Here is a 25,181-nt window from a genome sequence, read left to right as displayed (position 1 = left end):
AATATATTTTCTTTTTTATTTTATCCTGAATAACTGCTCAGCAACTGCCTTTTTAAAAATTTCATATGCTTGAAGATCATTTTGAAATAATTTGACTTCATTCTCCTCTGAGTGAATTAAGTAATGATTGCCATTTGGTGTTGGTTTATCTTAGGGCTACAATAAGGCAGTGGATTGGTGGGCATTAGGAGTGTTAATCTATGAAATGGCGGCTGGCTACCCCCCATTCTTTGCAGACCAACCAATTCAGATTTATGAAAAAATTGTTTCTGGAAAGGTGAGTAATACATTTTATTATTCCTTAATTATTGATTATCTCTCTACATGAGTTTTAAGCATTATAGATTGAAACTATTTGATACCATCTGGATATTATTATATTGGGAAAAATACAGAAATATCCATAGAGTCTGCCCTTATATCTAGCACTCATTTAAGATACAGTAAATATTGAATCACTGAAGTCTTTTAGGTAAAAAACGGCAATTTTACAAATAATAACAAAATAATAAAGCAATTTCCATCATTATTATTATTATCAGTTGTAAAATATAGGATCATAGCCATAGTTCTTCTATCTCTCTTCAAATAAATAAAAATTGTTAGTTACTTCATGTTGATATCTGCTTGGAGAAAAGTTTTAGGGGCTGTTTTTATATACCCTTGTTTTTTTAGAAGAGACTTGTTTAAATTATGTCAAACAACACAAAATTGAAAATAATTATAAAATGTGTGTGCTACATCGTTTCAGTCGTGTCCAACTCTGCAACCCCATGGACTGTAGCCCTCCACGCTCCTCTTGTCCATGGAATTCTCCAGGCAAGAATACTGGAATAGGTCACCATGCCCTTTTCCAGGGGATCTTCTGGGCCCAGGCATCAAACCTGCGTCTCTTATGTCTCCTGCAGTGGCAGGCGGGTGCTTTACCACTTGCTCCACCTGGGAAGCCCGAATTTTAGAATAGATAAGCCTTTTAAGATGAGAATTCAGAGAAATGGTGTTAATGGTTTTTCACATTAATATGATTATAATTGCCATTGATCTTTAGCAAATATGGAAATAACATTAGTTTTTCTTGAATATGAGTAGACATACTATAAGTTGGAGTATCTTACATTTTGAAGTACTATACTAACCTTTCTTCTTCTGCATTTATAATTCCTAATTTTGTTTTCCAAGAGTATTTTGTTTAAAGTCAGCCATAGACTCTTGTCTTAACTCATACCTCTGGTCCTTTTTAAAAATACTGCTGTCAGTTTAAGTAGAGATGAGCCTGATTCTTCCCACCACGACGAAAAGAAACTAAGCTTTCAAAAATTCCTGGAAGACTTTCTATACATTTTTTACAGAATTCATGGGAAGGAAGTTTCCTCCTTTTTCTTATTCCTCCATGTGGTATGCTCTATTAGTTTTTGTTCGTTTGCTTGCTTGCTTTTGATCATATAACATCAATCTTGACATGACATTACCTTGAGATGTGATTCAATTGGCTGTTTTGTATGTTGTGACTTTCTAAATTTCCATGGTGGCTCAGATGGTAAAGAATCTGCCTGCAATGCTGGAGACCCAGGTTCTAATCCCTGGGCTTGGAAGATCCGCTGGAGAAGGGGGTAGCTACCCACTCCAGTATTCTTGCCTGGGAAATCCCATGGACAGAGGAGCCTGGTGGGCCCCAGTCCATGGGGTTGCAAAGAGTTAGATATATCTAAGTGACTAAACAACAACAATATCAAGGCAGAAATTAATCTGATCAAACTCTTAAAGAATCTGGAAAGTGATAGAAAAAAAAAAATCTCTATTTCTTTGTATTTCAACCAGATTCATCCTCTATATTTAGTATGAAAGTTGACCCTTAGCATTCATGAACTTAAAATTTATAATGTCAGCTATTCAAAAGGTACCCTGATTATTCATAGTTTTTTTTTTTTTACCAAGACTCAAATTTAAATTATGGATGCTGCATAGCTAGAGCTTTAGGGATAAGACACAAATAGGATGAGTCTCTCCAGCCACCTAGAACCCACATCTCAACACAGTATTGTTCCATATGTCATAGTGTATATGCAGTCTACAGAGATCACAAGATTCTCAGTTCTATTTTACTGCATTTTAAGGGGGAAAGTTCTATGTTGTGGCAGTGTTTACAAACTAGGGGACTTACTAAAGAGCACATACTTAAACTATGTCGAAGGTAAAAAATGAATACCTCTTACAGATAATTAAGCTAGGTATTGAAAGATTTACACTAAAGTAATATAGAAGGCAGAATGAAATATTTAGGTAATTAAGTATTACTCCTGTCCTCGCTACACTTGTAGATCTCTAGGCTTCCAATTTTTTATCTTTGTAATTGCTTTCACCCAAAAGAATATTAAAAGTCAAAAGAACTTTTGAGATTAACAAACAAAAAAATCAAGAAACATTAATAGACAAAGGAGTGATTTATTTTTTTAAGAATTTGAGAAGTAATTATGTAACATCTCAAGAGAAAATAAAGACCAAAGGCTATATACTAAAATACTTTTAACTAACTAAATAGGAGAAGTGTATTTTACTAATACAAAGACTAAGAATGCAGAAATTATAGTAATATTTCCAAATAATTTAATTACAGTTAATTACAAAGTTCCTGCTTAAACATCTTTAACTTCATAGTGAAAGTGGCTCAGTTGTGTCTGACTCTTTGCAACCCCATGGACTATAGCCTGTCAGGCTCCTCTGTCCATGGAATTCTCTAGGCAAGAATATTGGAGTGGGTAGCCATTCCCTTCTCCAGGGGATCTTCCCAACGCAGAGATCAAACCCAGGTCTCCTGCCTTGCAGGCAGATTCTTTACCATATGAGCCTCCAGGGAAACTTCATAGGAGAAGTCAAATTTTCTGACAAGGATGCTATTCTCATAACTAAATTTTATTCACTTAGGAAAACTACTTTCATTAAAACAAGTGTATCTTCATCTGTGTGAATAGGCCTCTTCTTGTCAATCATTGTACACTATGCAAAATTTTTTTGGCTCTTTATGAATATGTTCATATCAAATTTTAACATTTAGGATCCAATGTTAGCGTAAAATTTAAATCTGCATATATTCTAAAATTATAACAGTTTAAATCCTGGTCATCTTAGAAGAGTAGGAACACAAAATTTTAAATCACAATATCTGACTTTTTTTCTTTTTTATTAAATATGATAAGGTGTTTGGTGTACTGCTGTTTTTAACTAAAGGTGCCAGATTATCTCTCCCCATAATGGATATAGAGTTGTTTTCATTTGTTATTATCTTTTCTCATCTAAAGTAGGATTCATGAAAATAAAATATTATTATTGAGTGATCTCTATGATCTGTATTTAAATATGAAATCATGTTCACATTTTCCACTAAAACCATCTGTTTCAGCACTCAGATTCAAACTAGAAGTCTCTATCCACATTATAAAGCATTATTGTCTCTCTGTTTAGCAGCTAAAAGTCAAATTGGAGATTAACTTGTTTTCAAATTTTTTAATTGTTCAGGTCATTGATAATCCAGTTTTGGTCTTACAGATCCTATATTTGTATTTAAAATTTCTTAATGGTTTTAGTGATGTCAAATATTTAAAAACATACTTTTCATTCAGAATTTTTCTGATTTTTTTTAAAAAGCATGTTATTTTATGCAACAGTATTTTATGATGAGTATATTTTTGAAACCATGTTATTAATATAAAGATTATAGGAATCATTGACTTATAAAAGTTCAAATAAGTTTAATAAAATGATTAGTTCACTAACATATGTATATTTGAACATTAGATTGTTACATTCTTTCTCTATTTACAGTATTTTAGCTCAAACTGATATTTTTCAATGCACAGAAAGATGATCAATCAGCTTGTTAGATTCTCTCCTATGCATATTTTGCCTTTAATAAAAAACAGAGTAGGTGGTATTTAAATGTCAAATTATTCATACAGTATTAAGATTCAGGTTTAGAAATGCCTAGTTAACAGAAAACTCTTATAATTCCCACATTGACTATGCCTCATCCTAGCAATACATATGCTGAGTTTCTGTATATAGTCTTTAAATTTAATACCTCAGTGCCATATACTCTATAACAAGAATCAGTGATGGTTTCCACAGCAACTCTATCTGGCTTCATTACTCTTAGAAATGCAAAAGTTAACACTGCACTGAAAAATGATATTTGCAAATAAGGTGGCAAGCGAGTAATAACTGTGTGAAAACCAAGAATTTTTTATTTATGTAATTTAAAAAAATTCTTAGCTCCTAAAGTATTATTCCATTTTTAATGACCACCAAATATGTACAAGAAGACACTATACAAAATATCAAGTTAGAAACCTAGGTATACACAGAATAACCAAAAAGAATTGGTTAATTTTTTTTCCTGAAGGGCCATCCACATTCACATGAAGTGACGTATAGTTGATTAGCAGCCAAATGACTATTCCCTTTTGTGTCTGGGGTCCCCGATACGACCCCCAGGTTAGGTGATTCACTAGGAAGATTCACAAAGTTCATCATATAGGGGTAATCAAGGAATGAATATCTTACATTGTAATAAGTACCTTCATTGTAAGTTATCTTACAAGAAAGTTTATAAAGTGAAATCAACAAAGGGAAAAGGCGTTTATGGTAATGTCCAGAGGAAACCAGCACAAACTTTCGAGTCCTTGCCCAAAGGGGTCAGAAGGCAAACTTGATTTCTCCAGCAATGAATTTTGGCAACATGGATAAAATGTTGTCTACCAGGGAAGTACAGTAAAGACTCAAGGCCCAAGGATTTTATTGGAATCACATATACATCTTCTGTCTGGCACATACCAGAATCTGAGAGTCCCACAACAAAAGCAAATGTTCAGCATAACCCATATCGTTTGTAGTAAATCTAGGTGCAGTGAGCCACTCGTGTCACTTAGGGAAATTTCTTTTCAGTCTCTGGAACTGTGACCATTCCAATTCCCAGATACCTGCCAAGGGCCAAACTTGCCGACAGGCCTTCCTCAAGGGCAGCAGTCTCAAGCCTGCTATATTATCTCTTTTCTGTATATTCCTAAATAACATACACATATGCAGATATACCACTACGCTTTTTCGGAGGCTCCACTGCTAATACTTTTTTGAGAAATTAAAATGCCATTTTTTATTTGACCATGGCTACAGTCAAAGACACTTATAGTACTCAGTAGTTATTTTCATAAAATACAAAAGCAGTTACACTATATGCATAAAATCCAGGGCAGTTTTTTAATACCTTGCTGTGAACATTTAAAATACTTAATACCTGCTGTGAGACAGTCCTTACCTTAGGAGTCCTATGGGCAAATGATTGCATTTCTGCAACCATCTGAATTCATTATATCTATGCACTGTTTCTGCATAGGTGAGAACAGATCAGAGAGCCCACAGTCATGGTACTAATATAAGTATTTTGTTAATGCCCTAGATGTTTCTTTTTATGTATATAGGATCCAGTCCTGTGAGACTGAGTCCTATGAGATAGTGTGGAATTTAGGACTATATCTGCTAGAAAGTATGTGTGAAAAGTTATGTGTTCTGAAAAGTTAACTAATGTATATGCTCAGTTTTGCTAGATCATAGGTTTCTTAGAGCTATACTAATTTAGAGAGAGAATTTCTTAAAATTTATCCCAGTATGGAATGTGGGCAGAAGTTGACAGATTATTGACTGTGTACAAACTCTTTTGAGTTATTTAAGCCCAATAAATTTTGTCCTGATGCGGGATAAAATGTTACTAGTTGAACAGTCTTTTCCTCCATAACTGCAGAAGAATAGCAGTAAAAATTTTCTCCTCTTCAATCAGAGATAAACTTTGTAATTTCTGTGATTAAGCTAAAAGTAGACAAATTTGACTTTTGTCTCACTTTGTTTCTAAAATTAAAAAAGAGTGAATTTAAATCATCCTGTTTGGATGGATACTATAATAACATGCACTGATTTTCTTCTTGGATATAACTTCCTCTTAAATTTTTAGAAGGTAATAGTTATTCCTAAAACCAAAATGCACAAGACTTTATAATTGATATTACAGCTGAACAAATATTCGGTTGTTTGCTCAGTTCAAACTTAATTTCATAGTTATTTTAACATATTGTGTAATATAATTTTACAAAGTTAAGGTATCAGCTATATTCACAGTTTTGTCCTTATAAAACAATGCTTTAGTTGTCTATTTGCTCCCTCACTATCAAATTTAAGTGCCTTAAGAAGAGAATTTGTTTGTCGTACAAATTTAAAAGGTGGAGCATGAGAAAAGAAGAAAAGAGGAACTTATTAAACTCTGCAGTGACTTTTCTAGTACACTCTGTCCTTGAGTAGACTAGAAACATAATAATAAATACTGCTGACTTCTAGGTTCCTTTTTTGAATCGGAAATTCAGCTTCAGATCATATTATTGTAAAATGAAATGTATTGAATTAGTGCCTATAAGATACTAGGCCAGTTTCATAGGGAATTTCCTGGCAGTCCACTGGGTAGGACCTGGTGATTTCACTGCCGTAGTACTCAATCGCTCAGTCATGTCTGACTGTGTGATCACATGGACTGTGGTCCACCAGGCTCCTCTGCCCATGGGATTTCCTAGGCAAGAATACTGGAGTGGGTTGCCATTTCCTTCTCCGTCACTGCCGTAGACCCAGGTTCAATTCCTAGTCAGGGAACTAAGATCTCACAAGACATACAGCATGGCCGGAAAAAGAAAAGGCAGTTTCATAAAAGTTACCTAATTTCTTTTCATACCTGCCAGATGAAATATACTTTTATCATTTTACAGATGAGATAAGTGAGGTTATCTCACTTATCAGAAAGGTAAAAGTTTGCCTAAAGTATAAAGAACTAGAGTTGGGATTGGAACCCAGGTATTCTTTCTACCAAAGAAATAGCTTAGTAGAATTCTTGAGAGGACAAAAATGTTCCATTTTATTTAGTTTAACTCCCTTATTCTATATGTAGGTAAATCTGGGCTCTGAATAGCCGAAAGATAAAGGCTGCTGCTGCTGTTAAGTCAATTCAGTCGTGTATGACTCTGTGCAGCCCTATGGAGAGCAGCCCACCAGGCTCCTCCATTCACAGGATTCTCTAGGCAAGAATACTGGAGTGGGTTGCCATTTCCTTCTCTAAGATAAAAGCCAGTTAGTGGCAAAGCAAGAAATAGAATCTAGTTCAGTGGTTTTTCATTACTCCTTCATTTGCCTTCAATGACTCTTCATGATCTTAGCTTTATTCCTGAATTACTCATGTTTCCTTTTTTTAAAAATTGGCTTAAAAAACATAATTCTCATGAAACTCTTTAAAAAGGGGGTGCTAGTATGCTTGGATTTATATCCTCATTCTTTTTCTTTTAATTTTTTAAATTTATTTTAATGGGAGTATAATTGCTTTGGCCACCTCATTCGAAGAGTTGACTCATTGGAAAGGACCCTGATGCTGGGAGGGATTGAGGGCAGGAGGAGAAGGGGATGACATAGGATGAGATGGCTGAATGGCATCACCAACTCTATGGACATGAATTTGAGTGAACTCTGGGAGTTGGTGATCCACAGGGAGGCCAGGCATGCTGCGATTCATGGGGTCGCAAAGAGTTGGACATGACTGAGCAACTGAACTGAACTGACTGAATTGCCTTACAATGTTGTGTTAGTTTTTGCTGTACAACAACGTGAATCAGCTATATATGTACATATATCACTACTCTCTACTCATCTTTCCTTCTAAATCTCTTTGGCTTGATCTTTTTTTGCACATCTTTCATTGGTGGTCACATCCTCTATATAACTTTTAATACTAGCTATAAAGAAAGAAAGTGAAGTCACTCAGTTGTATCTGACTCTTTGTGACTCCATGAACTGTAGCCTACCAGGCTCCTCCATCCATGGAATTTTCCAGGCACGAGTACTGGAGTGGGTTGCCATTTCCTTCTCCAGGGGATCTTCCCAATGCAGGGATCGAACCCAGGGCTCCCGCATTGCAGACAGACCATCTGAGCCACCAGGGAAGCTTAATACTAGCTATACGTGACTCGTAAGTTACATAATTTTGTATCCAACTTCCTGAGATCTCCACTCAGAGGTCTAATAAATATCTCAAATTCAACCTGTCTAAAACTGACAGATTTTTGTTTTCCTTAGCAAATCTCTTCTTCCCACCATCTTTCCCATCTCATTTGATGGCAGCATCATCCTTTCAGTTACTTTCAGCTACTCAGGCCAAAACACCCCAATGTTCTCAATCCATGTTTGATGCATAGGAAAACCATATTGCCTCTATCTTTAGAATGTGCACAGAATTCAGCTACTTTTACCACCTCCACTGATACTGCTCTCTTTTGAGTCACTAGAGTGGTTCTTTAAAAAACATTGTCAGATCTTGTTACTCCTTTCAGAACCTTGCAATGACCCCCATTTTCTTCAGAGTAAAAATTTAAAGACATTACAAAGAAAGGTTTTGCCAGGAATGATGGATGACAACATTTTCAGAAGGTCATGTTTGTTGCTAAGTTTCTTTCTCACTAGAATGTGAACACTGTGGAGGCAGGAATCTTTGCCTTACTTTGTTTTTTCTACTATACCCCAAGCACATCTGTGCCTAGCTTATAGATGGTATTGAATCAGTGTTTGTTGAATTTAAGTCCATGCATTTGTTGGATATGTATTAAGCTCATAGTATATGAGCAGTGCTAGATACAGCAAATCAGTTGCGGCCTCTGCCTTCATGAAGCTTTCATGAAATAGATGCCCACTCTCAGAGGTACCAGTTCAGTTGGTCTTCTGTGTATTCCAATTATATGTATATTTTTTAAATTATTTCAGATGATTTTCATGCACATCATGTATTGAAAGCTTATGTGTGTGTACCTCACTACAGAAGTAGATTTGTTATTAAGAATATATCATTAGGAAACTCAGAACTAACTTAGTCTCTAAAGGTTGAAAAAGAATCCTAAACAGGAAATATTAGAGGATAAACATCCAGTAAATACTTTAAGGAACACATACTGCACAAAGCCCTCTTTCGTGTTAAATGATCCTAGTTTCCAATAAGCTTACCACTTAGATCCACCGGTTTAATGGGGTTAGACTGTCTCTTTTCCAAATCTAGCTCTTTACAGCTGCTTTCACATTTTTTTGCCCTATCACATATTTTGTGCTATCCTGGCCTGAAGAAAGATGTAGGAGTCAAGAGAATCAAGTTATTTTCCCAACAATAAAACTGAGTTGATAGTCTCACTGGAGCTCAGGTTCCTTATTTTTATTTCTTTTAAAAAAAGGTTCCTTATCTTTAAAATGAAGCTTTAGACTAAATTAAACTTGGAGAAGGCAATGGCACCCCACTCCAGTACTCCTGCCTGGAAAATCCCATGGACGGAGGAGCCTAGTGGGCTGCAGTCTGTGGGGTCGCTGAGAGTTGGACACAACTGAGCGACTTCACTTTCACTTTTCACTTTCATGCATTGAAGAAGGAAATAGCAACCCACTCCAGTGTTCTTGCCTGGAGAATCCCAGGGATGCGGGAGCCTGGTGGGCTGTCGTCTGTGGGGTCGCACAGAGTCGGACACAACTGAAGCAACTTAGCAGCAGCAAACTCCCTCTAGCTGCAGTATTCTAGAATTCTGATTTTACTTTCTATATCTACATATGTTAGAATTGATAATAAAGAAACAATGCATGTCAGAATTTGATACAATTTTGAAGGAAGAGTTCATCATTTTTTCCATTATAGAAGTCTTTGGTGTTTCCAGGTTAGCATACTATAAATAAAAGTCTTCCATTTAAAACATCAGTCAGTTCAGTTCAGTTCAGTTCAGTCTCTCAGTCATGTCCGACTCTTTGCGACCCCATGAACCACAGCACGCCAGGCCTCCCTGCCCATCACCACCTCCCGGAGCCTACCCAAACCCATGTAAAGGATATGACAGATACCCATCATTAATACACGACTGAGTGCCTTCACTTTCCCTTTTCACTTTCATGCATTGGAGAAGGCAGTGGCAACCCACTCCAGTGTTCTTGCCTGGAGAATTCCAGGGATGGGGGAGCCTGGTGGGCTGCCGTCTATGGGGTCACACAGAGTCGGACACAACTGAAGTGACTTAGCAGTAGCAGCATCATTAATATGGCTTACTGTGGGAGTGTGGACTACCTATCATAATCTCTGAGGGAAAAGAAGGTGTGATGTGGAAGTGAGGAGAACACGTATAGAACTTCAGTTTCCCAAATGATTCTGATATCTACCATCACAACCCTCTACCACTACTTCCCACTTGAGAAACACTGTTCTGAGGATTAAACGAATAAACATACTCATTAACTAATTCAGGACCATCACTGTATTTGCATTCCAAGTAAGGAACTGTTTTATTTAGGTGTCTATATTCTTTTTCCACTTCATTGCAAATTACCTGAATTCAAAAGATTTATTTGTAGTATATCACTATCTACCATTCTGAACATCATGAAGGGGAGAATAACTGACACATTACATTGAACAGTTCATGAAACCTCTATTCTAAATGAAGATAAGTCTACTTCAAACAAGTTATTTCTTAAGAAGCTAAACAAAATTAGAATATAATCATTTTATAAATAATTGTGGTATTTTTCAAGTGGATGGGGTGTCTTTGAATACCTTGTATTCTCTAGTTTTTACTCCAAGTAGGATAAAGAAATGTGCAGATATTTTTAAGATAAAATTTCAGTCTTTTATAAGGTTCCTGACAGTAACCTGAAGTTAAAGAATATACCCTGAAGTCAGAGTCCTGGTTTGCTGTTATAGCTCTGCCACTTACTAGCTCTGTAATCTTGAGCAAATTGCTTAATTCCTGTAGGTCTTAATTGCATCAGGTATAAAATGGGGACAATCATACTTACTTAGCTGTTATATTTTGGATTTTATGAGCCAGTGCGTGTAAAGTATTTGGCACAGTGCCTAACTTCTAATAAGCCATTGTGTCAAAAGCAGGAACTAGAGAGAGTGGTAGTTCACATGTCTTTTTTTTTTTTAACATATAACCTCATAATCTGTACTAATACAAGCTTTGCAAAAATGACATATTTTAGTTGCTAATATGAGTTGACACCAAACCTTCAAGTTTCAAATAGTCTTTGGTTATTTGACACAAGTACTAGTTTTCCTCTGTTATGATGGTGATTTTAGTTTATTATTTATACTAAAATTGTTTTTCTGCTTTGAGAACATGAGAATCTATGTCAAGTACATTGAACTTTTTCAAAGTCAGAATATAATAAGTTAAGAAGTTCTATATGTTTGAAGTGTAATAAAGAGTAAAATTCATGGGGCTGAAAACTGTAAGACTACGTTTCTAGTCTAGTTCTGCTGCTTCCTGGTGTGATGATTGGGTAAGGTATATAATGTCTCTGAATCTTAGTTTCTCTGTATTTATTAATAGAATATAGGTAATACTGTATTCATCAAGAATGTCATATTGGACTAGGATGTAAGTGCCAAGAAATCAGAGACTTGTTTTCGTTCGCTGTTGTACATCCGGCACCTAGAATACTACCTGGCACATAGTAGGTTATCAGTACACTATTGCCAGATGGGTGAACTGTCTTATTTGAAGTGATCTAATAAATCCTGGAACTACAAACACAAAAATGACACAGTGTCTTCCCTCCGGAAGTTCACAGTCTGGGTGAGACATACATGCACGAATGCTGCAGCATAGTTAAATGAATGAGTGCATGGTGAAGATCACCTGAGGTAATGCCGTGATACACAATGCACGTTCTAGGTGCCGCTGGCACTGGTAGAGAACCAAAGAAAGAATGCAGGTTCAGAAATGTATCTACTAACCCTTTAAAGTACTTCTTCAAGAATTATGGTCAGTTTGAAGTTAAGGCCATGATAGTACAGAGAATGGTGTTTGTGTTTAGTGAAGGTGGAAGCATGAAATTGGGCACACAACAGGAAAATGGGATTAAAATGAAAGTGCACGTGTTCACACACATGTAGCTATATGCATACATACGTGTGTGTTTGATGGGGAAGAGAGCAGTGGAAATGAGTGAACACAGTTGCATAGGACAATGCAGAAAAGGTAATAAGGAAAGAAAATAGTAAGGAGGCATAGATATAGCTATTCATTCTAAAATCATCCCTTAATAGTACCCATTTTAATTTTTCAGTACTCATATTAATAATAGGGTAAGAACTGGGAGTTAGGTTGGAATAGAGAGTTAGAGGAGAAGAGTGTTTAAAAAAAACAAAGTCAACCTAGGTCTCCAATGACTGGTAGTTTATTTTATTGATTACCTGATATATAACATCTTCACTTATTTGGAGTTTTTTTCTTTGTTTTTAAGGCTGGAGGCTAATCAACTAATTTTAAAATCTTCACAATATAGAAAGTGGAAACTGCTTTTAAACCAACCTAAATCATTTTTGTACTATTGCATAATAGCAGAATTATGCTTAAAAGTCACCCACTAGTGAAAGAAAAGTGGTTTCCTATGCTATGAAAGGCAGTGTGGGTTTTTATCATCATTTTTAGACTGCTTTTTTGATCATCTCTTTAAAAAATGTGCATACTGATATCTTTCATATGCTGCTTTTTCTATTTAAATTACAAGTTTAAATTTGTTTCTAAGACAAAAGTTTATAATATGGGATCCAAGGGGTCTCTCTTGAAGATGGGTAAACCTTCTGACATTGCTGGAAAAGTTCCATAATTATGCACATTTTTCTGGAGAGGGGTCCATTTTTCTGGAGTGAAGGTGAAAGTGTTAGTCACTCAGTCATGTCCCATTCTTTGCCACATCAACAGTAGCTCCAAAGTTTATGACCAAAGCAAGATCTTAAGAGAACAGTTGTAATTCATTCACTTAAATCATTATCTTTTTTAAGGACTACTATGGAGACTGAAGTATGTAGTTAAGAGTATTTGAAAGTCATCACTACATATTTTTGCTTATATAATGATCTATCACATTAAAAAAAATACCTTTCAGAAATATCTTGAATCTCAGAATGTGTGTCTTACCACATGGTCTGTCTTGCAGGTTCGATTCCCTTCTCACTTCAGTTCAGATCTCAAGGACCTTTTAAGGAACCTGCTGCAGGTAGACTTAACAAAGCGGTTTGGAAATCTAAAGAATGGTGTGAGTGATATAAAAACTCACAAGTGGTTTGCCACAACAGATTGGATTGCTATTTACCAGAGAAAGGTGAGCCTGTTCTTTCTTTAATTTGAAAGCTTTTAAAGTTACTATTTAAATTATATGTAGTAGAGGTATCTTCAACTTAGCACAAAGTTTTAATATTTTTTACCTTTTGAATTAATCTTATGTAGTACTTAAAGAACCTGTATAGGGCTTCCTTGGTGTCTCAGTGGTAAAGAATATGCCTGCTAATGCAGGAGACGTGGGTTTGATCCCTGGGTCAGGAAGATCCCTGGAGAAGGAAATGGCAGTCCACTCCAATGTTCTTGCCTGGGAAATCCCATGGATAAAGGAGATTGGCCAAGTACACTCCATTGGGGTTGCAAAAGAGTCAGATATGACTTAGCAACTAAACAACAAAGAACCTTATAGCTCACAACTTAAATGAGTTTTCTCCTTGATAGAAGGGAAAGCGTATAGTCTGTATAGATCATCAATTGGAAATATTTTCCTTGTCAAATTTTCCCTACCAATACCTTTTACTTTTCATATGCCATGGCAAGTACATATTAGTGTCCTGATAAACTGCTGATGTAAAGTCACATTAGTAAGACAATATGTAAACAAATATACTCACCTACCCAGAAGCACACAGCCAGATTTAGTAACATTTAATTGTTGGATTCATTAAGATATTTTTCAATCATCATTATTTTACCTTTGGGATAAATTGAGACATTTAAGAAAAACTTATGCTATGCTGAATTACCTTTATCTCTCCTTTTCCTTCTTAAATGCCCAGCTAAAGATAATTCATATGAATGAAGTATTTTCATCTTGAATATGTTAATTTTTTCTTTTTCTTTTCCTATAAAACCAAAACATCTAATGTCTCCAAAATTCGCCATGTCTAATAATGCCATGAAGCCATATGAGTGAATTTCCTTGGGAAAAAAATGTAAATGCTCTAATTGTAAATAGTTGTTTTTCTAATTTATATTCTTATGAAATATTTTTTTAACACTTAAAAAAAATTTAATTCAGTAAATCGGAAATATAGCAAGACCAAAGCAATGTGAGTCCAGTACAGCCTTTGTATCTCAAAGAGGGCTTCAGATACTCTCTAACCATTAAATTCATGAAACATTGCTGTTAGCATTGTTATCTCAACTGAATGTGTTATGTAGTCAAGAACAAAGTCCAGAGCAACTTAAAATAGATTTTAGATGCAGTGAATAAATAATATGCTTTCATGCTATCATGTCTGGCTCTTTACCACCTCATGGACTCCAGTCTCCTCTGTCCATGGGATTTTCCAGGCAAGGATACTGAAGTGGGTTGCCATTTCCTCCTCCAGGAATAAATAAACATATCATATTTTCCCTAAATTTGCCAGCACCCATGTAGTGCTTTAAAATTTATATAAGTAACACTGTAATGTCTCTTTTTAATCTTTGAAGTAATTCTATGGGATAGGTGATGCCATTTTCCTCAATTAACTGATAAGAAAATCAGCTTAGAAAGGTTAAATGCTTTAAATTGTTTGAGCTGTTAAAATAACATCTATATTAGCTTCCCTGGTGGCTCAGTGGTAAAAGAATCCACCTGTCAATACAGAACACACAGGTTTAATCCCTGGGTTGGGAACATCCCCTGGAGAGGAAAATGGCAGCCCACTTCAGTATTCTTGCCTGGGACCCATGGACTAAGGACCTCAGGGGGCCACATTCCTCGGGATGCAAAGACTTGGACTGGACTTAGTGACTAAATAACAACAACATATCTAATTCTGGGTTCTTCAAATTCCCAATTCCCTGACCACATTAGCCCTTTCAGTTCAGTTCAGTTCAGTCACTCCATCGAGTCCGACTCTTTGCGACCCCACGAACCGCAGCACGCCAGGCCTCCCTGTCCATCACCAACTCCCAGAGGTTACCCAAACTCATGGCCATTGAGTCAGTGATGCCATCCAGTAATCTCATCCTCTGTCGTCCCTTTCTCCTCGTGCTCCCAATCCCTCCCAGGATCAGGGTCTTTTCAAATGAGTCAACTCTTCGTATCAGATGGCCAAAGTATTGGACTTTCAGCTTCAACATCAGTCCATCCAGTGAACACCAGGACTGATTTCCTTTAGGTTGGACTGGTTGGACTCCTTGCAGTCCAAGGGACACACAAGAGTCTCCTCAACACCACAGTTCAAAAGGATCAATTCTTCGGTGCTCAGCTTTCTTTACAGTCCAACTCTCACATCCATACATGACTACTGGAAAAACCATAGCCTTGACTAAATGGACCTTTGTTGGCAAAGTAATGTCTCTGCTTTTTAATATGCTGTCTAAGTTGGTCATAACTTTTTTTCCAAGGAGTAAGCATCTTTTTAATTTTATGGCTGCAATCACCATCTGCAGTGATTTTGGAGCTCAAAAAAATAAAGTAAGCCACTGTTGCCACTGTTTCTGCATCTATTTGCCCTGAATTGATGGGATCGGAAGTGATGGGATCTTAGTTTTCTGAATGTTGAGCTTTAAGCCAACTTTTTCACTCTCCTCTTTCACTTTCATCATGAGGTTCTTTAGTTCTTCACTTTCTGCCATAAGGGTGGTGTCATCTGCATATCTGATATTATTGATATTTCTGCTGGCAATCTTGATTACACCTCATGCTTCATCCATCCCAGCGTTTCTCATGATGTACTTTGCATATAAATAAGCAGGGTGACAATATACAGCCTTGACACACTCCTTTTCCTATTTGGAACCAGTCTGTTGTTCCATGTCCAGTTCTAACTGTTGCTTCCTGACTTGCATACAGGTTTCTCAAGAGGCAGGTCAGGTGGTCTGGTATTCCCATCTCTTTCAGAATTTTCCACAGTTTATTGTGATCCACACAGTCAAAGGCTTTGGCATAGTCAATAAAGCAGAAATAGATGCTTTTCTGGAACTCACTTGCATTTTCAATGATCCAGTGGATGTTGGCCATTTGATCTCTGATTCCTCTGCCTTTTCTAAAACGAGCTTGAACATCTGGAAGTTCACGGTTCACATATTGCTGAAGCCTGGCTTGGAGAATTTTGAGCATTACTTTACTAGTGTGTGAGATGAGTGCAATGGCGCAGTAGTTTGAGCATTCTTTGGCATTGCCTTTTTTTGGAATTGGAATGAAAACTGACCTTTTCCAATCCTGTGGCCACTGCTGAGTTTTTCAAATTTGCTGGCATATTAAGTGCAGCACTTTCACAGCATCATCTTTTAGGATTTGAAACAGCTCAACTGGAATTCCATCACCTCCACTAGCTTTGTTCATAGTGATGCTTTCTAAGGCCCACTTGACTTCACATTCCAGAATGTCTGACTCTAGATTAGTGATACACCATCATGATTATCTTGGTCGTGAAGATCTTTTTTATACAGTTCTGTGTGTTCTTGCCACCTCTTCTTAATATCTTCTGCTTCTGTTAGGTCCAGACCATTTCTGTCCTTTATTGAGCCCATCTTTGCATGAAATGTTCCCTTGGTATCCCTAATTTTCTTGAAGAGATCTCTAGTCTTTCCCATTCTGTTGCTTTCCTCTATTTCTTTGCATTGATTGCTGAGGAAGGCTTTCTGATCTCTTCTTGCTGTTCTTTGAAACTCTGCATTCAGATGCTTATATCTTTCCTTTTCTCCTTTGCTTTTCACCTCTCTTCTTTTCACAGCTATTTGTAAGGCCTGCCCAGACAGCCATTTTGCTTTTTTGCATTTCTTTTCCATGGGGATGGTCTTGATCCCTGTCTCCTGTACAATGTCACGAACCTCCGTCCATAGTTCTTCAGGCACTCTATCTATCAGATCTAGTCCCTTAAATCTATTTCTCACTTCCACTGTATAATCATAAAGGATTTGATTTAGGTCATACCTGAATGGTCTAGTGGTTTTCCCTACTTTCTTCAATTTAAGTCTGAATTTGGCAATCAGGAGTTCATGATCTGAGCCACAGTCAGCTCCTGGTCTTGATTATGCTGACTGTATAAACCTTCTCCATCTTTAGCTGCAAAGAATATAATTGATCTGATTTCGGTGTGGACCATCTGGTGATATCCATGTGTAGTCTTCTCTTGTGTTGTTGGAAGAGGGTGTTTGCTATGATCAGTGCGTTCTCTTGGCAAAACTCTATTAGCCTTTTCCCTGCTTCATTCCGTATTCCAAGGTCAAATTTCCCTGTTACCCCAGGTGCTTTTTGACTTCCTACTTTTGCATTCCAGTCCCCTATAATGAAAAGGACATCTTTTTTGGCTGTTAGTTCTAAAAAGTCTTGTAGGTCATCATAAAACCGTTCAACTTCAGCTTCTTCAGCGTTACTGGTTGGGGCATAGACTTGGATTACTGTGATATTGATTGGTTTGCCTTGGAATCGAACAGAGATCATTCTGTTGTTTTTGAGATTGCATCCAAGTACTGCATTTCAGACTCTTTTGTTGACCATGATGGCTACTCCATTTCTTCTAAGGGATTCCTGCCCACAGTAGTAGATATAGTGGTCATCTAAATTAAATTCACCCATTCCAGTCCATTTTACTTTGCTGATTCCTAGAATATGACGTTCACTCTTGCCATCTCCTGTTTGACCACTTCCAATTTGCCTTGATTCATGGACCTAACATTCCAGGTTCCTATGCAATATTGCTCTTTACAGCATTGGATCTTGCTTCTATCACCAGTCACATCCACATCTGGGTATTGTTTTTGCTTTGGCTCCATCCCTTCATTCTTTCTGGAGTCATTTCTCCACTGATCTCCAGTAGCATATGGGGCACCTACTGACCTGGGGAGTTTCTCTTTCAGTATCCTATCATTTTGCCTTTTCAGACTGCCTCAGAAGGCAGTAAAGTGTGAGCGTGAACTCTGGGGTTAGGTAGACATTGATTTGCATCCCAGATCAGCCAACCATTAGGAGTGAGAGCTCAAGCAAATTACTTAACTACTTTAAAGCATCAGATTTCTCATCCTCAACATTTAGGTTAAAGTAGAGAATCAAAAGAAAGTAGTTTGGAGAGAAAAAGTAAATAGATTGGCTCTATTTTTCTTGCTGGTTGAGGTGTGTTTCATACAGCTGTCATGAGGTAATTTGTTAAGTAAATAGATTTTAAATCATCATAATCCCATCATTCAGACAGTACCTCTATTAACAGTTGGCATATTTCTTCCTTTTATTTCTGTACTTTTCCTCACTACAGTCCATTCCCATGACTTTAGTAACCACCTTCAATAGTAAATCTGCTTCCTCCAGGTTTTCACTCTCCCCTCAACTTCAGACTGCATGCATACTTAGTCACATTCTACTCTTTGCAACCCCATGAACTATGTAGCCTGCTAGGCTCCTCTGTCCATGGGACTTTTTAGGCACACTGGAGTGCGTTGCCATTCCCTCCTGCAAGGGATCTTGCCCACCCAGAGATCAAACCCCAGTCCCCTGCAGCTCCTGCAGTCTCCTGAGCCGTCAGGGAACCACCACATGTCATTTTATGTAGGTTTATCATGTGATTTTTTTCAATTTTCAAGATACTTATATATTTAATGTGTGGAATTTTTATAAATATTTATGAAAAATACATATTTCAGTTTTCTCCAGTTTTATTGTAGTAAAGTACATATAACATAAAATTTAATATGTTAACCAAATGTAAGTGTTCTGTTCAGGGACATTAAGTACATTCATACTGTTGTGCCACCATCACTGCCATCCATCTCCAGAACTTTCTCCCACAGAACTGAAACTCTGTACCCAATAAGCAGTAATTCCTCTGTTTTGTTGGTTTCCCAAATATTTATGTTGTATTGGGGGATCTTAATTGGTATTACGTGTATTAATTAGAAGAAAACCAAAGTCTTGAAAATTCTTCATAATGAACATGTTATATTTGTGCAGTTATTCAAACATTTTCTGTTATTTGGTAAGGTTTTAGAAACTCCTTACTTCATACAAGTCCAATTTCTTTCTCAAAGTTTTTCCTTAAATTTATATTTTGGTTGCTACTATGAGTATGCTTCTTTCCCATTAAGAGTACGGGGGAGAAAACATTTCTATGTTTATTATGATTGGCCACCTTACTAAGTAAATTCTGTTACTGATTTCCTTAGATTTTACTGGAAGACCATCACAGTGGGTAGAGGTGTCATTTGTCATTTGTCTTCTTTTTAATATCTTTTATTTCCATTTAGTTTTATTTGTATATGCTAGAATGTCTAGAACAATATTTTAAAATAGTGGGCCTGTTGAACAGTCTTATCTTGTTCTCTTTTGAATGGGAATGCTTTTTATGCTTTACCACCAGATATGATATTAGCCGTTTGTCTTGTATAAGTGTTCTTGATCAGGTTAAGGAAATATCCTTGACTGCCAGTATATTGTATTTTATCTTCTTTGACATGTTAGTATAAAGAGTTATATTGGTGAGATATCCTAACATTCCTGAAATGAATATATCCTTTAATCATGGGTATTATTATTTTAATATCTGCCTGAAATTAATTTGCTAAAGATTTATTTAGGATTTTTACTTCTATAGTCTTAAATTTTATCAACCTATAGTTTTTGTTTTTCTGGAGTTGAAATTATATAGATTCATAAAATTATGTTGGAAATTTTCCAAGTTTCTTTGGGAAATTTAAGAAAGATAGAAATTATACCTTGGAAATGAAAACAAATTAATTCTGTAGATATTGGCCTCTTCAAATTTTTGCCTCTTACTAATTTTAGAATTTTATATTTTCTGATAAAATCATTTATATACCTTTGTAATTATCACTATACTATATTGTTATAGTACTGTTAATTAATGCTATATTTAGATGGATCAATTAGATTTCCTTGAGGTTTGTCCTTATTAATATTCTAAAAATTTATGATGTTTTGACTATTTTAAAACTTATATTTAGAAATAAACATTTCTGTTACTTAGCCAATATTTACTATTCTATGCATACCATGTATTTTAAACAATTAGTCTTAAAAGGTGTAGAACTGCTACTGCTCATCCAAATGATGAATCTAGGTTAAACAGCCTATCTGCTGAGAAGTAGCACAGTATAACAGGTTATCGTATTGGGCAAATTGATTGATAGTAAATCTTGATGATTAACAGAAGTGAACTTGGGAATCTCTGAATAATTTACAAATAGAAATAATTCAGTACTTTAAAATAGCCATTTGTGTTAGTATCATGTCAGTGATAAGTTTGTAGATAAGTACAAAAATGATAGTAAGTTTGAATAGTTTTCATAGTCTTTATTCTTTGACCAAGTGCTCATGAACAAAAAATAGTCAAAGTCATCTGGCAGAAAGACAGAAAGGGAAGAAAATGGCCTGGACAGCTCACACTGTACAGTCATTTTCTAGAGATGATTGTCTCAATAGGTGTGATCCTAAATTACTGCCTGGCTAGACATGAAGCGACTGTCTGCTTAGCTCATTCTTCTGTGTCGTGCAGACCTGCAGGCTCCCATACAGGGCACACAAGGCAACCAGTTAGACTTCCCATTCCTACTTATTTTTTACCTTATTTTTTTAGATGTCTTGTTTGTTTGTATCTTGTAATAATTTAGCCATGTATGTAAATTATTTATAAATTAAAAACTGTATATTTATTGGTGATATATACTCAAACATGTAAAGGCATATTAATCAAAACTCATTGAAAATCACTGGTATAAATATTAGAAACAGCTCTGGACTAAAAGTGAAGACTTATAAATTTGAAACCTACTTTAGCTACTTACTAGTCATATGAATTTGATCAACTTTCTGTTTTATAATCTGTAAAATGGGAATAAGGCTACCTGCCCTGCCTCTCTCACAGTGTTATTTTGAGAAAGAAATGAAACCACATGCATATAATTGTCTATAAACATTATAGATGCTGTGTAAATTGTGATGTTATGTTTCCAGCTTTTAAAATCTTTTCCTCAGACATATTCCATACACAACATAATCTTTATAAAGACTTATTTTAAATAATGGAAAGACATTTTATTTTTAGGATCCAAAGAGAAAAATGTTCAGAATTTAACAATTTTGTAATTCTAAAAGACTTTTCAAATTTCATAGAAAGTTTTGATAGCCAGATATTTTAAACAAAATAATCTTGGGAATAAAAAAAATAACCTAAAGAGGAAGGAATTAAGGAAAGGAGGATAGAAAAATAGACTTCAGAAATAAGAAACTGATAAAGGAAATCTAGAGTTCTGTAACTTTCAGTCCAGTTCAGTCGCTCAGTCATGTCTGACTCTTTACAAACCCATGAACTGCAACATGCCAGGTCTCCCTGTCCATCACCAACTCACAGAGCTTGCTCAAACTCACATCCATCAAGTCGGTGATGCCATCCAACCATCTCATCAGCTGGTTGTTCACCAGCATTTTGATGGCAGCAGTGAATTATCCTAGAAATCTCAAGTTTGTTGGCCTGTACCATATTTTGAATGAAAATGTTGAGATTAATAGCAAACCTATAGTTAGTTTCTTCTTTTAATGTTGTTATCATTTAGGGACTTAAAGGCATTTAAAGATTGCCGCTGCATTAGTAATAATAAGAATTTATTTTCCTTAGTGTTTGGAAATTCTCAGGCATTTCTTTTTCCTCTTTTTCCATGCAACCAAGCAACTAAGTCACTCCTGACACTTCCTGTCTAGAGATACCAACTGCAAGTCCAGTTTGTGCTTCTGACTAACAAGCTATAGACGAAGATTCCCCCAAAACCTTGGGGTTCGATTAATTTGCTAAACTGACTCATAGAACTGAGAAAAGTTGCTTACTGGGTGACCAGTTTATTATAAACGGTGTAACTCAAGAATAGCCAGATGGAAGAGAGGCCTAGGACAGGTTGTGTAGAAAGGGGATCCTAGTTTCCTGCTCTCTCTAGGAATGCCATTCTCCCCAAGTCCCTACTGGTTCACCACCTCAGAAACTCCAAAATCCAAACTCTTTCCTTTTGGGGTTTCATGAAGGCCTCATTATATAGGCATAATTGACTCAATTACTGCCCTTTGGTGTGAGTGTTCAGTTGCTCAGTCATGTCTGACTCTTTGTGACCCCAAGGACTATAGTCCTCCAGACTCCTCTGTCCCTAGGATTTCCCAGGCAAGAACACTGGAATGGGTTGCCATTTCCTCCTCCAATGGATCCAGCGGATCTCTGAAGTTTTCAGAGATCGAACCGTTCTCTCCTGTGTCTCATGTATCGGCAGACAAATTGTTTACCACTGAGCCACCAGGGGAGTCTAATTGAACTCAACCTCGAGCCCCTCTTCCCTCTCAGATCAGGTTGTAGTTTTAGTTGCTCAGTCTTGTCCAACTCTTTACAACCCCAAGGACTGCAACACCCTGTCCTTCACTATCTCCCGGAGTTTGCTCAAACTCCTGTCCATTGAGTTGGTAAAGCCATCCAGCCATCTGGTCCTCTGTCTTCCCCTTCACCTTCTGCCTTCAATTTTTCCCATCATCAGGGTCTTTTCCAATGAGTTGGCTCTTCACATCAGGTAGCCAAAGTACTAGAGCTTCAGCTTCAGCATCAGTCCTTCCAATGAATATTCAGGATTGATTTCCTCTAGGATTAACTGGTTTGATCTCCTTGCTGTCCAAGGGGCTCTCAAGAGCCTTCTCCAGCACCACAGTTTGAAAGAATCAATTCTTCAGCACTCAGCCTTCTTTATGGTCCAGCTCTCACATCAATACATGACTGCTGGAAAAACCATAGCTTTGATGAGATGGACCTATGTCATCAAAGTAATGTCTCTGCTTTTTCATATGCTATCCAGGTTTGTCATAGCTTTTCTTCCAAGGAGCAAGCCTCTTTTAATTTCATGGCTACAGTCACCGTCCACAGTGATTTTGGAGCCCAAGAAAAACAATAAAGTCTGTCACCGTTTCCATTGTTTCTCCATCTACTTGCCATGAAGTGATGGGACCAGATGCCATGATCTTAGTTTTCCGAATGTTGAGTTTTAAACCAGCTTTTTCACTCTCCTCTTTCATCTTCCTCAAGAGGCTCTTTAGTTCCTCTTCACTTTCTGCCATAAGGGTCATGTCATCTGCATATCTGAGGTTGTTGATAGTTATCCCAGCAATCTTGATTCCAGCTTGTGCTTCATCCAGCATGGCATTTTGCATGATGTACTCTGCATATAAGTTAAATAAGTAGGGTGACAGTATACAACCTTGATGTACTCCTTCCCCAGGTCAGGTAGTGAACTGAAAGTTCCAACCTTCTAATCACAGTGTTGGGTACCCTGGCAACCAGCCACCCTACTTAAGTTACCTATGGGCTTTCCCAAAGACACCTCATTAACATAAAAAAGACACCTTTGCCATGCTCAACTCAGGAGATCCAAAGGCTTTAGGAGCTTGTGCCAGGAACTGACACTAAGACCAAATATATATATTTCTTGTAATAAATCATAATATCACTCTTGTTTTCTCTGTTTCTCAATTACAGGTTGAAGCTCCATTCATACCAAAGTTCAGAGGCTCTGGAGATACCAGCAACTTTGATGACTATGAAGAAGAAGATATCCGTGTCTCTATAACAGAAAAATGTGGGAAGGAATTTTGTGAATTTTAGAGTAACAAGATGACATCGGAGCTCACACTCAGTCTTTGCACTCTGTTAAGAGATAAGGTAGAGCTGAGACCGTCCTTGTCAAAGCAGTTACCGAGTTCCTTCATTCCAGCGACTGAGTGAGGTCTCTATTCCTGTCATCCGTGTGTGCACTCTGCATCCACCTCTGTAACAAGGCACCGCTAAGCAAGCATTGTCTGTGCCGTAACACAGAACTAGACACTCTCCCGCTTCCCTTTGGTTCGTCATTCTTCTCTTCTTCTACATCCATTCCGTCCTGTTTCATTTCCATTAATTTTTCTGCAAATAGTGCTCATTTTATTTTCTTCGTGTTTCAAATGGGCAGTGTTATGGCTATGTGACTTTGGAAGGGAAGGATAAATGTTGCTTTTAGTAACTCTTAACCAATATTTGTGTTGGTCAGTTGCTTGAGGATATGCTTTCTAATTATTTTTACTTTGAATAGCTCATACTCAGTTTTTGCCAAAATGCTGGACAGTTTTTAAAGATAGAATGTCTTTTCACCAAGGATATTTACACAAATAAAACATTAACTTTCCTAGAACTCACTAATGCAGAGTAGCTAGACCCAGCAGTTTGGATTCACACAGATCAGAAGCTCTGTGTCACTTCACTGCCTTTTCTGTCATCCTCCCCTTGAGTAAATATGTGGCCAACCTGTGCAGTGTGACAATTGTGTCTCATTTGCAGGAAAAGCTAATAACATGGATCATAATCATCCAGATTCTCTCACTTGGTACCAGCACTTATGTAGGTATCAAGAGAAGAGTTCTAAGATTTATAAACTTTTACTTTCCATAAGGATTTTAGACAGTATTTTAATAGAACATGACTAATGAAAGTGACAAATTTTTAAGTTTCTCAAAGAGTCCCCATTGTAAACTTTTTAAAGGAAGAGAAATGAACTAAAAAGAACATTGATGTGAACAAATACTCATCTAAGCTGAACAAATACTCATCTAAGCCAAACAAATGGCTGGATTCTTGTAAATGATATAGAGGCACTTTTGTTTAGAGGTATTTTGTTTGTTTTGCTTTGCTTTGTTTTGTCACAGTTAAGAACAAAATTTGTTGCCAGGTGATTATGCTGGTGTACTGTATGTGTCAGCCTGAGATAGAGGCACCGCTGCACCTTCAGCTTTCGTCCTGTGCCTCGGCAATGAGGAAAGGGGACAAAACTGCCACAGTTGTATTTTAATTTTGAGGTGTGGTATTTTTAGATATGTCATAATTTCTAGCTTCTTTCAGTAAATGGAATTATGATCATGCAAATACAATTTTAGTATTTGTTTTTTTAACATACTGTTTTTCTCCAGCTGAACTAATAACATTGCTATCATGTGGAAATTTCAAGCATTTTTGCCCATTTCGTTCACTGTTTGTTGAGAATCCATGGCTTAACTCAATTTTTAAATATTTTTTTCTTTGC

At 36.7% G+C, this 25,181-nt stretch overlaps 1 protein-coding gene across 5 annotated transcripts in view; it reads left to right on the top strand.

The window, feature by feature from the left end:
* The window catches only part of PRKACB (protein kinase cAMP-activated catalytic subunit beta), a 142,789-nt gene extending 117,991 nt beyond the window's left edge, over positions 1-24,798 (top strand). For all 5 annotated transcript variants that reach the window (XM_040232454.1, XM_040232453.1, XM_040232455.1 and 2 more), the window contains 3 exons: positions 155-277; positions 13,042-13,206; positions 23,609-24,798. In XM_040232454.1, the coding sequence (XP_040088388.1) occupies positions 155-277; positions 13,042-13,206; positions 23,609-23,734 (414 nt within the window). In that variant the 3' untranslated portion in view covers positions 23,735-24,798. The remainder of the gene's footprint in view (positions 1-154; positions 278-13,041; positions 13,207-23,608) is intronic.
* The last annotated feature ends 383 nt before the right edge of the window (positions 24,799-25,181 follow it).

The sequence above is a fragment of the Oryx dammah genome, unplaced genomic scaffold, assembly GCF_014754425.2.
Source record: "Oryx dammah isolate SB20612 unplaced genomic scaffold, SCBI_Odam_1.1 HiC_scaffold_28, whole genome shotgun sequence".
Classification (NCBI taxonomy): Eukaryota; Metazoa; Chordata; class Mammalia; order Artiodactyla; family Bovidae; genus Oryx; species Oryx dammah.
The sequence above is the reverse complement of the archived record's forward strand: the minus strand, read 5'-3'. Positions and strand labels throughout refer to the sequence as shown.